This window comes from Folsomia candida, unplaced genomic scaffold (assembly GCF_002217175.1).
Source record: "Folsomia candida strain VU population unplaced genomic scaffold, ASM221717v1 Fcan01_Sc016, whole genome shotgun sequence".
NCBI lineage: Eukaryota > Metazoa > Arthropoda > Collembola > Entomobryomorpha > Isotomidae > Folsomia > Folsomia candida.
Window position 1 is genome coordinate 3749549 of NW_019091208.1, and position 16441 is coordinate 3765989.

At 41.1% G+C, this 16441-nt stretch overlaps 1 protein-coding gene across 1 annotated transcript in view; it reads right to left on the reverse strand.

Moving 5' to 3' along the window:
• Positions 1–16441, reverse strand: part of LOC110856549 (neuroligin-4, X-linked) — a 90232-nt gene that overhangs the window by 38917 nt on the left and 34874 nt on the right. The window contains exon 5 of the mRNA XM_022105034.2: positions 13921–14029. Within this exon, the coding sequence (XP_021960726.1) occupies positions 13921–14029 (109 nt within the window). The remainder of the gene's footprint in view (positions 1–13920; positions 14030–16441) is intronic.

A 16441-nucleotide genomic window follows, 5' to 3' on the forward strand; every position in this document is an offset into this window, starting at 1 on the left:
TTTATTTCGATTTTGTGAAATCCCGTACTATCACATTTTACTAGGGTAAAAACTGTGTATGTAAGTAGGTCTGCACAGGACATGAATATGCATTTCTGACACAGTGATGACCCGTTGACTCGCCCCTAGGCACCGACTAATCTGCATTTACTACCACCACCATCACTACCACCATCACTACCAGCATCCTAGCCTAACCACCAGAACTGACAATGGAGGTCTCACAACGTATGCTTATAAATTTTGAGCAAATTTGGATCCCTTTGTCAACCGATCACAAATTTAATTTGTATGAAATTTGTAAATGACACGATCTCCAAATGCTCATGTTTGGCAGAGATATTTGCATCGGAAGAAGAGAAAACGCGCTGTAAATTTGGAAAGTGTAAAATTTGCCAACTTTAGGACGCGCTTTCTTCTATTTTGATGTAAATATCACTGCTAAACGTGCCCATTGGGAGATCGTGTCTTTTGCAAATTTCATACCAATTAAATTTGTGCTCGATTCCCACTAGTTTGCTAAAAATCGGATCGCATACGCTGTGCGACGTCCATCCTGAGCGGAACCACCGCCTGCAAGAAAACTTTTTGCCTTTCACCACGACCCCGACTACGACTACCTGTCCTTCCCACTAAATATCCCGTAAAAAGCGGCACATTTCGTAAATGTCTGGCGCTGGCAGGATATTTGGCACGAGTTCAATCCTGTTGTTCTCATTACGATTTACTACTCTATGAAATGTAAAAGGGGTAAGTAGAGTAATTTTCTTGGTCGTTTTGTGCATTAAGTTGATACCTCGATGCGACTATGCCACCAATCTTCCGTATTATGGATGCCTCTAAAAATAAAATTTTGATAATAATGCTCCCTCGTCCTCCTCCTCCTCTACCACAGTTTTTCTGGCTTGCATGATAAATGGAAGGATAGGACGAGACCTTATACATACTTTCTTTCCCTCCCTCTCTATCAATATGGAGGTAAGCACCCCCAGCAGAATTTCTTTACCACCAATTCCCCCAGCGAAGATAGCAGATCCCAGCCCATTCAATCAGTATAAGAAGCAAGTAGTCTAGGGTAGGTAAGTAACTAGCAAAACCAAAGAACCGACCACTAGCTCAGATTAGAAAACTACTTGCTCCTCCGAAATCTACTGCTGCTTTCATAAGCAGTCCACGAGAGCAAGACTTTCTCTCTCTCAGGTTTCCTGAGTAATGCGTAGATCCGACTACGACTCCTACTCCTACTCCTCACTCTCTCTGTTTGAGGTTTGAATTAGTTCAAGTCTGAAAAGAATTGATGTCTTGCCAGGAAAGGCAGAGTTTGCGAACATAAACCATCAAACCGTGCCACCGCGTGGTGCGTATATCACACAAATACAGAGGAGATGGGTTAGTAGTACGGCGTCCTCGTCCACGTCCTCCTGGTGATAATGGTGGGAGGGTGGGTGGGACGATAAAAAGGAGAGAAAGTAGTCCGTCCGTCGGTCCGAATCTCTGCCACCACACAAAGCGCATTGTATTTCAATGCAAACAATTTGTGTGAAATAATGTGGGTGAAATATGTGGATGGATGCAGGGCAGGAGGAAAGCAATGGATTTTATCCCATTGTATTATCTGACGGTGAAATTCTTTGATTTTTACTTTTCCTATAATTTTCTCCGCTTTGTGGATGGATTATCACGTCGTCGTCCTTCTTCTTATTGCACTCGTACCTACCCACATCTCTCCTCCACCATTACGATCATCTACCTGCTCTGAGAATTGCACAAAGAACCAACAACTTTCTCCCAAAGTTGCCCAACTTACTCGTTGCAGTTGGGGCTCTTACACTTTTTCCGCAAAAAGGGCAGAAAGATTCCAAGTATATGCCAACCAACCAAGTCGATGGCCGGGACTTTCGCTTGATCTCCTACACTAGGAGAAGATGCAGAGAGAGAGAGAGAGAGGAAATAACGTTAGTGTCGGAGTGTTGGTTGTTCGTTCGCGGTGGGTTCGTGGTGTAGGGTCTGCAAGCCGGGAGGAGAAGAGCATCCACCACGTAGAAAGAAGATGAGAGAGAGGAGAGAATCGAATAATCGATAAGAACTGGAACGGAGCCATACTTATAACATCTACATGGTCCCTTTGAGGAGAAAGTGGGTCCTTAATATTGCACAGAACTTTCCCACCACCACGAGAAGACTTTTGCCTGCTTATCCTCCCCTCCTCGAACACTATGCCTACTTACTTACTTATATATCATTTGTGTACACCACCAACCAACCGACCGATCCGGATGGTCGGATTGATATTGGGAAAGTCCGAATTCAAATTGCGGCGTGGTAAGTAGTGCATGGCAGAAGAGCTGTCATTGTTAGAACAACACAGAGAAAGCTCTTTCCCGTCTTAGCATTTATGATGGGACACGAACAGCTAGAGAGGACCAAGATTATACACATAGAAATGGATAGAGAACTGTATTACTCTTATTATTATTATTACTGGTGGTGGTTTTGGTACATGGTCCCCGTGCCATAAAGATATTTGTTCGGATCTTCTTCTTTCTCTCATCTTAACTAAACAATAATGTGTCGTTGTGGATGACTGGTTTGGGTAAACAGGACGAAGAGAGAGAGAGAGAGAAAGAAATATAAAAGTGCGCTTTCACTTAGATTGACAATGCGTGGGAGGGAGGAAAAAAGAAATAATAAGGATTTATTATTATTTTGGCGAGATTGCTTTCTTCGAGAAAAATATTAGTAACCATTTTTATAAGCGGTTTATAACTTATAATGAATGATTTATTTAAAGATTGTGAGCTTTCACCTATACTTTGTAGGCTTGTTTAGGTGATTACATTGTTAAAAATCTGGTAGGGTGAGATATATACTCGGTACTGGTATTGATTTGGTAATAACTTTCTACAGGATTGGTAGTAGTTTGTTTCTGAGTGGTAAATTTTTAATTGTCACAACATAACTAAACTCTAATATCAGTTTTCTAAGAGTGTACATTCGATTTTGAAACCAAAATATGCACCCCAAAAAATCCTAATACTTTTTTTCTCCCAAAATCACTCCCTCATTTACATTTTGTCGCTCTGTGTGTTTAACTAAAACCAGGCAGCCAAAGACCTAACGAACTTTCCCTCGTTAAACAAACTCAACCCAGAACCAGGGAAATTTACTCTTTCCCACATTAAAATTCCAGTCACACCACTTGCCTGCCGTATAGTAAGTAGCAACCCATGAAGTTGTGGTTTGAACTTTGGTGTAAATTATTGAAAACCCGTCTCATCCTGTGGTGCATTATTGTGCAGCGGAACAATTTTGATTTTCACTACAACTTTCTCCCTTGTTGCAATAAGTTTCCGACTCAAAAACAGCTGATGGACTGGCTGGCTGGTTAAAAAGTGAGGAAAATAGATAGTTCAACCACCAACCAGGAGTAAATACGGCACGGCAAGGAACAAGGAGTAAGTCAGTGATAAGTAGAATTCCAAAGAGACTCAACTCTTCTGAGAATTATTATTACGGGAAAGTCCGTATAGTTTGAAGATGGAGAAATTCCTCTATCGGCTCATCTTGTCACGTCTCACAATGTTGATGATGATGGATCAATCCAATGACTTATCTTCAACGCTTGGATAATTTGTCTAGCTTGGAAACTTGGAGGAAATGGGACTCAACTCCTCTTTATCTCAGAGAACCTTCGGCCTTCTGCAGCCATCCAACTTCTTTCCCCGTGCTTTCTTATTCTTCTTCTTCGCAAGAATGGCAGTACCTCCAGAGAGAAAGCGACTAAGAAAGCAATATCCTCTTATTATCTCTTCTTCGTCTCTGTATGGCATGATGACTACGAGATTGCGTAAGCACTTTTAACACAAGACTTGTACTCCCTGTTTGAAGTTAAGCGGATGCTGTTGCAGCCGGGCGGCAAGCAGTGTGCCGGGTGAAAGTAGCCACTTGCAAGAAATAAGGGGGAAAAAGCGGGTATTTGGACCTGCAAGATATGCAAGGCGTAAGAAACTACGCGCGCCGCTAAATTTCATACGGCGCGTGGCTAAATGGCGCATATTTCTTGCACTTTCTCCCAGTTTCTTGCACTTCGCATTTCTTGCGCTTCATACTTTTGCACTTCAAGAAATGTAGCCAACCCGCCAGAAACGAAACACTACCAGCAAGTAGTGACCTAATCCCATGTAGCATTCTATAAAATGTGCCAATCTTTCCAACTTTCACCCCCCATAATTTTATTGACATTGCAAAATTAACGTTGTATTAATCATTTTCCATTCAACTTATTATCTCTCAAGCCCCAAAACTTTTTTCCCCCTCTTGGCCACGCTTTTTATCTATCCATACTTTCCCGAAATTAATATTCATTCATTGTCGCAACCCTTTTGACTTGATTGATCTCGTTACAAGGGAAAAGTAGGCAGCTCTTCGTTCGCTTGGAACAACTTCCTCCTTTGGAAAGGTTGACAGTGTTATTGTTATCGAAAAGCAGCTTGGTTACAGATCGTTGGGCAGAATGTCAAAGGATGAGATGCTCAAGAGCTCAAGAATAGAATTTTCGTGTGGGTAGGGATAGGTTCATGATATTTTCGCGAAAATGGATATATGCACAATCTTGCCAGCCTGAATTTGAATTCTTGCAGTAAAGAAACCCACGTAAAGTGACGTGTATGTATTTGAGTAACATTGTCACTCACTCACTCACTTTCACCCCATTTAGTTCTCGCATATTGTTTCTAAGAATGGAACCAACCACACAGGAAATTATAAACATTCCGTAAAAACAATGAATCCAGTTCCGTTTAAGGAATAAATCCAAGTCGGGTAATAAATCCCGACAGTTTTAATGACCTCGTCTCACCAGCTTAACGCAAAGCCTTAGAAGAATATAGGGGGCAATAAAAACCACCAGAAAGTGTATGCGTACAAGGTAACTAATTTGCATAAAAGATCGTTAAAACCTAAATCAAACGTCCGAACCGCACTTTACTCCGACTTTGTCAAATTTGTGGGCACTAAATAAAATACACGATTCACACAGGACACGAAATGCAAGGAAGGAGAATTAAAAGTCGCCTTTAAACAAGGCTCCTACCGAGAAAAGTGGCTGTTTTTCGGGTCGGAGAAAGTTTCGATGTTTACAATAATGGAGGTGGATTTATGACCTTTATCAGCAATCAATCATACCGGCGCTAATTCAGTTTTACTGTCTTAATTAAGTTTCCGTCATGTAATCAGAAACTTTCCCCAGCGAGAGGTCTGCCTGCTGATAAACAATTCCGTGGTGCATGCATGCCATGCCACGACCCGTTTGTTGTTCTTGGGAAGGAGGAAGTGTTGACCAGCTCGTGAGAGCAAGACACGCATTAACTACTCGGCAAGGTTACACGTTACCCGCACAAATTAGGACACGGAGCTCGATCCCGGTCTAAATTGCGTGTCCATAAAGCAGTAAAAATATTATTAGCATATAGGATCCAAACAGCGTAAATTTTGATATTTTTCTTATTGGGATAATTAACTCTTATAGGAAGGAAACCACTCTTGGATTTGTAGTTGGTTGGTAAGTTGGGTAAACGCATTAAAAGTTGGGAAAGGAAGTGTCATTTGTTCAAAGAATTTGAGTGACATTGTGAAAACACCTAAACACCCACCACCGAACCGACGACACACATAGGAAATGTATTTCTCATGTCACCACACGAAACTTGGCCAATGTGAGTGGCGAACAGTAAAATAATAGTAATTTTCTTGGGAATGTTGCTCATTAACGGGTGCGGAGAATTCACAAATAAGTGGTAACAACCCGACCTACATAAATATCTAATCTCAAGTTTCCTCATCTTACTTACGTAATACTCCAAAGTTTCCTGTTTATGAAAATATTTGTTATTCCGATTAGATGCAGGACTACTTTGGCGAAAGCAAGATTTAAGCAGGATATGATAGTAAATAGTGGACGAAGTAGTAAAAGTGGACGGAGAGGGAAGAAAATTATTTGTAACTTGATGCAATAAAATATGGTGGGTGCCTAATAGTCATCTAAAGGCTCTCACGGGCAAGAAAAAGTTTCCCTTACCAAATTAGTTTCTTGCATGCAATCACTTTCAAGTTACCACATAGTTCTCAGTTCAGCCAGCCCGGTGTTAAAGTGAGCAATGGTGAGGGAGCAATATAACTGTGCGGCGATTCAACAACCTATTTATACATCTGGACGAATTGGATTACTTTACAACTCAAGCAAAACCTGACCCACCAAAAAAAGAGTGAGCGTCAGATTTCTCACCTGGGTTAGAAAGGGGAGAATTTCCCAACCGAGTTAGTTAAAGTTACGTAATCACGAGTACACTCTTAGAAAACTAGTGTTAAAGAGTTGCTGACCGGAGTACATATACACTTAGAAATTGAGTATTAAAATAATGCCAAGCGGGATTTATGTATCACCCTGCCAAGGCTGTATTACTAAATAATACCGTGTAGTAATAGCTTGGTATTAAAGTTTTACCATAGCGGTAGCAATTTTTTACGGACAGGAAAAATTTGAATACTAATTTTAATACGAGAAATCAGAACCTTCGTGATTTCTAAGGGTGTCTGACTTTACCGGAACTGGTAATAAGGGACATTCCCGTTTAGTAATGTCGTGGTAATCAATAATTTACCATTCAGAAACAAACTGCTTACTACCAATCCGGTAGGAATTTATTACCAAGTCAATACCAGTACGGAGTATATATCTAACTCTATCATATTTTTAACAGTGTATTTACTCACACCTTTAAGCATTATTATATTTTGGGGATGCTCACGTGGCAGTGGATCTCGATCTCACCACCGTAATTTTAAGATCAGGACATTCACCCAGCCGAATAAACACAAGAACGCAATAAAACTGTCTAAAGACCAAAATTCTAGTATAGCTGGGCAGAAGTTTTTTGGTATTTTTTTCTTCTTCCGTAACGCACCACCGGTCTGCTGGCTTGGCGGTGATGATGGTGGTGATGATATTTAGTTAGTAAGAGGGAGTCAAGTGATGAGGACTTTCTCCATCCGACCGCCTGCCTGCCATACCATTGATGACAAATTGTACGCCTCTACTCACTCACTCGATTCGGATGAGTGACTCTTAGTCGCCGTCATCCATCCAGTGCTGGCTGTGATAAAAAATCACCCGCAAGAAATGTTTTTTTACAGGCATAATTTCTTGCACCAGTGCATGAAATGCAAGAAATAAGCGTCATATAGCGAACATGCCCTATAATTAACCTCTTAACGACCATTTGTGTATTTTTTCCGTGGAAGACGAAATACACAAATAAGTTTACTGCATAAATTACACTGACACCAAAATTTATAAAAAATATGTTTCTGTTACACTGTAAGAATAAATAACCCCACACGGAGTAAAATTCTATCCATGCCAGAGTTAAAGGCGGTTGAGTGGGAACTGAGCTACTTTGTGGCTTCAGCCAATCTCCCCGCCCAACTCGATAACTCTGCCACGGGTAAGATATGCATTGCCAACTCTTTCTGGGGTAAACGCAAGTAAAGTGGCCTAAACAGAGTAAAGTTTGGGCAAACTCGGTGAAGGGTTGGTCACTTTACCCTGTGTAGATTTATCAATACCCCGTACAGTGTATGCAGGCAAGTAACTCAGCGCTAAGTTAGACACATTTCTAAGAGTGTATTTTGTCGAAGACTCGATGGTAAAAGGTGCACTCTTAGAAATGTGTCTAACTTAGCGCTGAGTTACTTGCCTGCATACACTGTACGGGGTATTGATAAATCTACACAGGGTAAAGTGACCAACCCTTCACCGAGTTTGCTCAAACTTTACTCTGTTTAGGCCACTTTACTTGCGTTTACCCCAGAAAGAGTTGGCAATGCATATCTTACCCGTGGCAGAGTTATCGAGTTGGGCGGGGAGATTGGCTGAAGCCACAAAGTAGCTCAGTTCCCACTCAACCGCCTTCCGCATACGCTGCGAGTGTAATTTTGGCAGTGGAATTTTATTTATTTTCTGACCCCCGTTTAATTCTAACCACCCCCACTTGAAAATTGCAACACAAGTAGTGCAAGGACTTCTACAGCAATTTGGATTACAGGAATACGTAAAAAATTGAGGGTAAATAAATAATTAAGAAATTCTTTCAAATCATACAATAAATTGTATTCTCATAAATTTGATTCGAATTTTCCGTCTTATTTTCAGATCACCATATTGCAGATGACGAATTACTAGAGCCATCGAGAGGGGGGGGATGAAATTTTAAAATTGATAATTAATTAATAAAATCTTGTATTGAAATTATGTAAGGACAATTAAGTAGATTTCAAATTATTTGCATATACCGCTCTCACAGAAAGAACCCGGTACCGAGTAAGCAGTACCCCTATGAGGGTTACCAATGCGCAGTGCCCTGGCTGGAAGCGTTACTCCGCTGGGAGTAACGCTGTATTCAACCGGAGTAAAATGCGTAACTCTTTTGCTTTTAAGCTCCCACGTACACCATAGAGAGTGCATACACTATTAACTCTGGCATGGATAGAATTTTACTCCGTCTGGGGTTATTTATTCTTACAGTGTGGATATTTTCAATATTTTTCTTATAAAATTTTGAAATTTATACATACCAATGTTAAGAACTAGATTTTTCGCATTTTTCGTAAAAAATCACAAAAAAATTGAAATAGGTTGAAAATTTTAATTTGTTGTCATGAAATCAGAATTGTACTGAACAGAAATTTTATTAAAAAATTAGTAATACAAACGTGTAATTCAAAGGGTGACCTATTTCTTGCAGTGCAGTACAAGAAATTGCGAAACACTGCAAAAAATCAAACACCGTGTCCATCCAGTTTATTTCTTTTTTACCAAGTTTTACCCCTTAGGACGCAATCAAAGTGTGAGGAATGAAGAGTGCTGAACCAAGAGGGTAAGATCCGGTGGTATATATCCAATATTGATAGCCTCCAGCTTTATTCAACAACATTACAAGTTTGCCCTGTGACTGATCACTAATATCCAACTGGGTCTCTCAAGAAGAAGAGAAAGCTACCAAGATATACACACTTCTATTTATGAGAATTGCGAATAAAATTCGAGATTGTTAGCGGAACCAGCGTCCCGGAGAAAACTGACAACAATAAGCTCGACACTAATGATTAGAGAAAGATTTCCGAGAAAGCTTTGTCCTCCTGACTAAGGTTCTTGTAAAGTCATGAGAAAGCTGAATTTCTATTTACCTTATCTCCTTACTTACACAAGGGTTGAATGGCTAATAGGGAAATATTCTGCGAACCCTTTGTCCCCTTACACACACACATAGATTGTGAAAGTGTAAAGGTTTATGTAGACGCAATCAAAGAGATTGAGCTCATCTTTGTTAAGCGGGCGAGTTGTTGGGTAACTACTTTCTCCTACGACTTTCTCCCCATTTTCTCCATTACGGATCAGACCTCAGTCCGTATTTAGGCCAGTATTACGTTCATCCACGTTTACTTAGCTCTCCCCGCGGAAGAAAGAAGACGAGGCAGGAATGCGGCATTGTATAGAGTGTCGTGGAGAAAGTTCCTTATCTCACTTTCTCTCTGGTGTTGGGCGCTTTTTCCTCGTGAAGTGTCGTGTCGGTGGGAGATTTATATATGTCACTTGGGAATTCGGAATTAAACTTTATCCTGTCACCCGGCAGATCCAATAGACTGGTCCTTCTCCACTTCCTGCCCTCCGTACATGTTGGGAGAAAGCGCTAACATTTAGATAATGCAATTTCTCCCCGCTCCCCCTTTGTTATGCGGCGGCAGAGTCCTTTATCAGAGGTGAAAGAGAAGTTATTGGGATTCTCGCTGGAGCAGTGGTTGTGGGGCCAAAAGTGAAAAGTTGCCTGGGCGTGGTGCGGTTGGCTTCAATTTAGGCGTGACTGATTGGTACGACTTATTGAATCACGTTATATGGACCTGCCATCAAGTGTAATAAATACTGGATGGATAAATTAATTTTATTAGGAGCAGATTTTAACGAGAAGTGAGTCAACCTATATATTATTTATGTAAGCGAATTAACCACTGGCCGTGGGGACAGAGGGACAACGTCCCCACGGTTATGCGATGTTCCCATAATCTGCCCATGTTATATAAACCCCTCCCTCCCTTATCCTACAATGTTAACGTCCCCACAGCTTCCACGGCCACTGGAACTAACTAGGTCCAGCCTTATTATGCCCTGCGACACGTCAGACGCTGAATTTTATCACAATATTCCATCATCTGTACGTACAGCAAGGATAAAATTGTAATTTAAATTTCGCACCAAATTTCACTTCTTTCTCGACTGGGCCACCTCCCTTGCTTATTATTCGTGTCATCAGATCAGACAAAAAAACAAAGTGGACTGCCACTCTCCGTATCCGGCAGAAGTTGTCGTCTTCCTCTCTCTCCTTCTCCTCGACCTACTTGGTTTAGTTTGCCTCCCCGATTTTACCGAGAGAAGAACGACCACCACTTCCAAACTATGTGCCCGTCACTCACCGTCCAGTCCAGTCCAACGGAGGTCTTCTTCTTGTTAAGGAGGTGAAGAAAATGAGAAAGATCGTTTCCCGTTGCTGGCTGACATTTAATTCATTTTTCATTCCAACCACAATCTCCATTCGAGCGGAAATTCTCTCCCGTAAAATATTCAATCCTTTTTCTAAACTGTGATGACCACGAGTAAAATTTTACGACGACGAGGTTTCCCTAATAAGGAACCAATCTCATTATGTGACCCACATTTAATAAAGTGACTCTCCGCCACACAATTTATTCCGCAATGCATTTACATCCTCAAGTAAAGTAAATATGTAGTGAGACCATTTTTTTCCTAGCGTCTGTCCAACTCTGCTGGTACGTGGCATTATGCATCGACTCGAAACAAGGCCGACCACCATGTACTGTTTGTCCCCGTGACAAGGGAGAGACAGGGACAACGGAACGGACAAGCACGCGACAGTCGCAACCAGAGCAGAAAGAAAGAGAAAGTAGGAGAAAAAAGAGTAGAGAGACGAGGAAATGTTACTTGTTAACTGGAGGAAAAATCTCGTCCGAGACCCTCCACATACTGCCCCAACTTAAGATAATATCTCGGGAAACGATAAGTCTTTACAGTCCGGGCGCACTTTCTCCTTCTCGAGACCAATACCCACACTAAACGAAAACTAACAAGCTGCTCTCTTCTCTCGTAGAATTCTCTCTATCTCTCTCCTCTACCCTGCTGTTCTTGGACGCTGTCCTAATAATATATTATATCTCTCACTCACTCACTCGGGATAGTTGAACGACCAACATGTTTCTACGGCTTGCATGCCTCGACTCTCTTTCTTGGATGACAGTGTTTCGGGTGAAAGTATGAAAGAAATAAGGGGGAGAAAGTGGTTTTTTGGAGGTATTTTGAACTGCAAGAAATGCAAGGCTCAAGAAACTACGCTACGTCGCTACACCTCATACGACGCGTGGCTGGATGGCGCAAATTTCGTGCACTTTCTCCCAGTTTCTTGCACCTCGAATTTCTTCCGTTTCTTGCTCTGCAGTGCAAGAAATGTAGAAAACCTACAAGAAACGAAACACTGTCTTCTGCTTTCCGAAATCACAATTTCTTGCAGTGCATGTACATATGTAACCCATGAAAAATAAGAGAAAGCCATGCCACGTAGTATACCGCGGTTGAAAAGAAGAAAAAAACACGCTATCATATTTTATACCATCTGGTCTTTCGGTCTACCCCAAAACTTACGTTTCCTTCAGAATTTACGTTCCCTGCCGGGAAAGATGTGTCTATCTATCCATCCATTGGTCAGGGTGCGAGGTACATACATCTACCCGGCCAATTCTTCATTTGTTGTTACTTAGTTTGCTATCAAAGCATCGGCAATACTTCAATGTTGAATACATACTTTTTTCTATTTTTTCCCCTCAACCATACTTTAGGTTTGGTGGACGCTTGAAAAGTATTACTTTCTCTCTCGCTTTCCTTCTTTCTTTCTCAGCTTTATTACTTTTTTCCTAAGAGGTTCGTTCTCCATCCCACAAAAATATATCCGTGTTATCGATAGGTACCCACACCCATACGCAGAAAGAATTGACTTTGGAAATTCTGCACTTTATGTGAAAGTAGAGTGGGTTGGTGGGTGGCGTTGGTGTTTGGAGGGAAAAAATGAATGAGGAAGTGCAATGTCGGAACGAGATTGGAGATAGATCGACTCTATCTCCCCGCTACACACGGTTTTCCTCTTTCCCATGCTTATTTAACTCCAGCCATGTCCTTCTTGGAGAAGAAATAACTCTTTTTCAAGTGGCAGGCTTGGGAGGAAATTCGCAATTTGTGAGCTTTCACTTATACAAATAGACAAATAGATCACACCACAACAAATCACACAGGATGTGAAACGTCAACTCCAATTTTGCATGGATGGAGAAAGCCTTTGAAATCCGTGACTAACAAACATCTAACTAGGGAAGGATATGTATTATGTAGGAGAGGAATTCTAGGATTGTTTACCTACCGGGTTACTTTGTGGTATGGATGGATGGATTGCTACACACAATTTGAGTATGTAGGGTATCTTACCTGGAGAACGTAGTTTATTACAAGTCTCACTTCTATACATTTTTCACCCTGAATCGAGAACTGAAAGGTTGAATGGGACACAACTTTATTGGTTTTTTTTTTGGCAAGGAGCACACATCCAGAGTCAATTCAAAGATGAATTAGTACGAACCAAATGAAAAGAAAGTTGTATTCATGCCAAGGAAAAGTAATTCGAATCAGGGAAAAGTGTCCCCACATTTTTATGAAAGGAGAGGATGTTAAAAAACATATTTTATGGTAGGAAAAGGAATGCAATTTCTCTAATTGAATGCTAAACCTGGAGAATAGTTCAATGTGTGTTAAATTCATCCAGGCATAATAAAAAAGAGGGAAAATCTGGTATCTGTAGCTATTTAGGGTGGAGGTCTCCCAGCGTATGATCTCCGATTTTGCATAAAATCAGTGTCAATCGACCACAAATTTACATAATATGAAATTAGAAAAAGGCATGATCTCCCAGTGCAGAGATTTGGCAGAGATATTTGCATCCAAAGAGGATAAAACGCGCAGTAAATAAATGTAAAATTTGTCAACTTTATATGGGGTTCTCCTCTTCGGATGCAAATATCTCCGCAAAAAATGAGCATTGGGAAACATGCCTTTTTAAATTTCAAATCAACTAAATTTGTGAGCTATTAACACTAACTTTGCCAAAATCTGTCAACACAAGCTGGGAAACCTCCATTATTAGTAAGACGTGAAAATGCGCAGTACGTATAACTCTATTGCCATAACTTATTTCCAAGAAAGGAACATCTCTTTCACAAAAATGTTATTTGATACGCCACTAAAACATGAATGGATCACATCACATAATAATTATAATTGACTCTCCTTCTTCCCCTACCACAAAACGAATGACCTATTTCATCCAGCCAACCACAAATACTGAGAAATTGACTACAACGATAATACATTAATTTGTCCCATTTTCCTTTCAGATATCTCCCAAATAATAGGCCATCTTTCACCAAAACGCACTTACTTTCCCTCCACTTTTTGCTCTTCAGCCTGAGTGGCAATATTATTTACTGCCATAAAAAGGTCACCCTCAGTCAGCTTTACATCACATTACTTGTCCTCCGAGTGGAAATGAAGTGGCGGAGTCAAAGTGCGAGAGAGCATATTTCTCCGACTTCATTACAAGGAAGGTGAAGAAGCTATGTCACGAAGCGATATTGGATTGGGTGCGTTCGTGGCAGTGATACTGCTACACGGGGCTCACTTTCTCCTTACAAAAAACGTGCCGGTATTCGAGCGATATGCGCCAGGCTAAAATAAGTGCAATAAATTAGACTTACCCGTCGGCACGGTGGTAGATATCATCAAGAAGTTGACAAAAATCCCACCGCGGCCGTGACCCATTAAGGTCACGTTGCTCCGGTCTCCGCCGAACGAGCCGATATTTTCCTGAAAAAAAAACGTGAAGAGCAAAATTAAGACTCGAAAATCGTTTAGGTAAACGTTTTTATGGACAAATAGATTATTTATTTTGATGGGGTTCGTTTTATTAATGGTTGTTGTAAAAATTAGTGCGGTATTTGATACAAATTTCGTTACGCTTTCTTTAGCCGAGCACCTTTCCGGCTAGTAATTCAGTGGCCGCGGAAGCATGGGGACAGGGGGCAATGTCCCCACGGTCATTCGATGTCTGTATCATCTGCCCATGTTATATAAACCACTCCTTCCCCTATCCTACAATTTTAATGTCCCCACAGCTTCCGCGGCCACTGGTCTAGTAATCACCCTCCTCTCTCCCTCTCTCTCCGTAGTGGCTGTCGGATCTAGGCCTATAATCCACTCTCTCTCTCTCTAGCCAGCCCTTAGCTCAGCGGTTGTTTTATGTAGCTCATTGTTGTCTGTGTTGAGAACAGATTTCAGAGTTTTTTGTTACTATCAATCTTCCCCAAATTGTACCTTGTATGTATCTTTCAGAAGAAGAAGAAGAAGCGCTCTGTATTTTGTTGTGAACCATGCGATGCGATGATCCCCCACCCATCCTGGAGACCAAAACAACAAAAAACTAATGGGTTTTGTCTTCATCCCGGTTCATTTTGATATCTTTATTTCCCATTTTTCTTGTAATCCTATACTACGTACGTACGTACCAAATTTTCCTTGTTTTTGTTAGAATTGTTAGCGGGTACGTGCGGGAGCAGAGGAGAAGATGACCGAGTTGAGTTGTTACGAGAGAGAGAAGAGTTGTTGTCTGACCGAGTATAAATAACTGGGCAGAATAAAGTACCCCGTGTCATAGTGGTCTTCATGGTGTGGCATAAAATCTGGATAAAGTATGACCATTCAACCCTTCAAAGCACGTACGATGTAGACATGTGTACGATGCGAGGAAACGAGTTGAAGTAGTACTTACGATGGAGGTCTCGCAGTGTGTGCGAGCAGATTTTGAGCAAATTTGTTGCAATCGGTCAGAGATTTAATTAGTGTGAAATTTTAAAACGACACGATCTCCCAATGGGCACGTTTAGCAGAGATTTTTGCATCCGAAGAGAAGAAAAGTTGACAAAGTTGACAGTTTCTAAATTTACTCCGTGTTTTCTCCCCTTCGGACGCAAATATCTCTGCCAAACGTGCCCATTGGGAGATCGTGTCTTCTGCAAATTTCATACTAATTAAATTTGCGATCGGTTGACATTAATTTGCCCAAAATCGGAGAGCATACGCTGGTAGTGCTCCATTATTCCAAGAAAATATGCCTCCGTCAACAACCAAGTACTTAGCTGGGCACCGTATTTTTGTCCCTGGTCAAAAAAATATTTTCTTATTCCACCAATTTAACCACAATCTTAAGACCAGGACCCTATTAAATTAATAAGAAAAGCAAAGAACGAAAATTTATAAACTCTCCACTTAATTCCATCCCACTGCCGGACTGACTATGATTCCTCCTCAAGTGGGTAAACATTCAAGACCTGAGCCATCTCGACTACCTTTCCTTTTCTGCTGGTGTAACAAACAAGAAAATCGAGCCACAAAACACGATCCACTTTGGACACGGATGATAAAGATTTTTCAAGAAAAATGAACCTTCTCTTATCCGACATGAAAGTTGAGGAGCGAGAAGAAGAAGATGCGACCACCGTGAGCAACATTATTTTCCTCCTTCCTCAACAGAGAAGGAGAAAAGTGTATAATGGAGAAAGCAGTGAGAGAGATGATCCCGGTTGAAGGATGCTATTATTCACAGCATCACGGCAGCCCGTTCATGGACCTTCTGCTTTTTTATGCCGGGCTTGATACGTTTATACTTTTATACTTTAATGGGATGCGGCCTACGTGATCTGAATGTGGACGATTCAAGTCAGCAAAAGCAGAGAGTGCGGCAGGCAGGCATGGCAGTGGTTTCGGGTTGGAAGGAATGGTGATGCCAAGATGGAACGATATCTCTTGTTTGTTTGTGGCCTTAGTTTTGCATGCATGCGACTTTCACGACCAAATGACGGGTGTTAGTCCGACTAATTGAGTAAACTTTGTGGGCACTCTAAAAAATCGGGGGACAAATGTCGCACTCATGATCGGGGTTGTTACCATTTTGCTGGTAGTATGTTTCCGCTTGGTGATAGACTATGGGTATTCCCACGTTATTCCCCTGTAGCTGAACCGTGACATATTATCATTATCCGGTAAAGTCTTGGTGATGATTCGGTGTTAAAATTTGTTAGAGTGTGTAGACTAAATTTTCTGCCTTGTGCACATACATATCAGGTGAATGTATGTGTGTGTGTGTCCTTTGAAAATGAGACACATGGATCAACATTATCTCTACTAATTGTGTGTCCCCTGGACTGTAAATGTGTGTAAAAT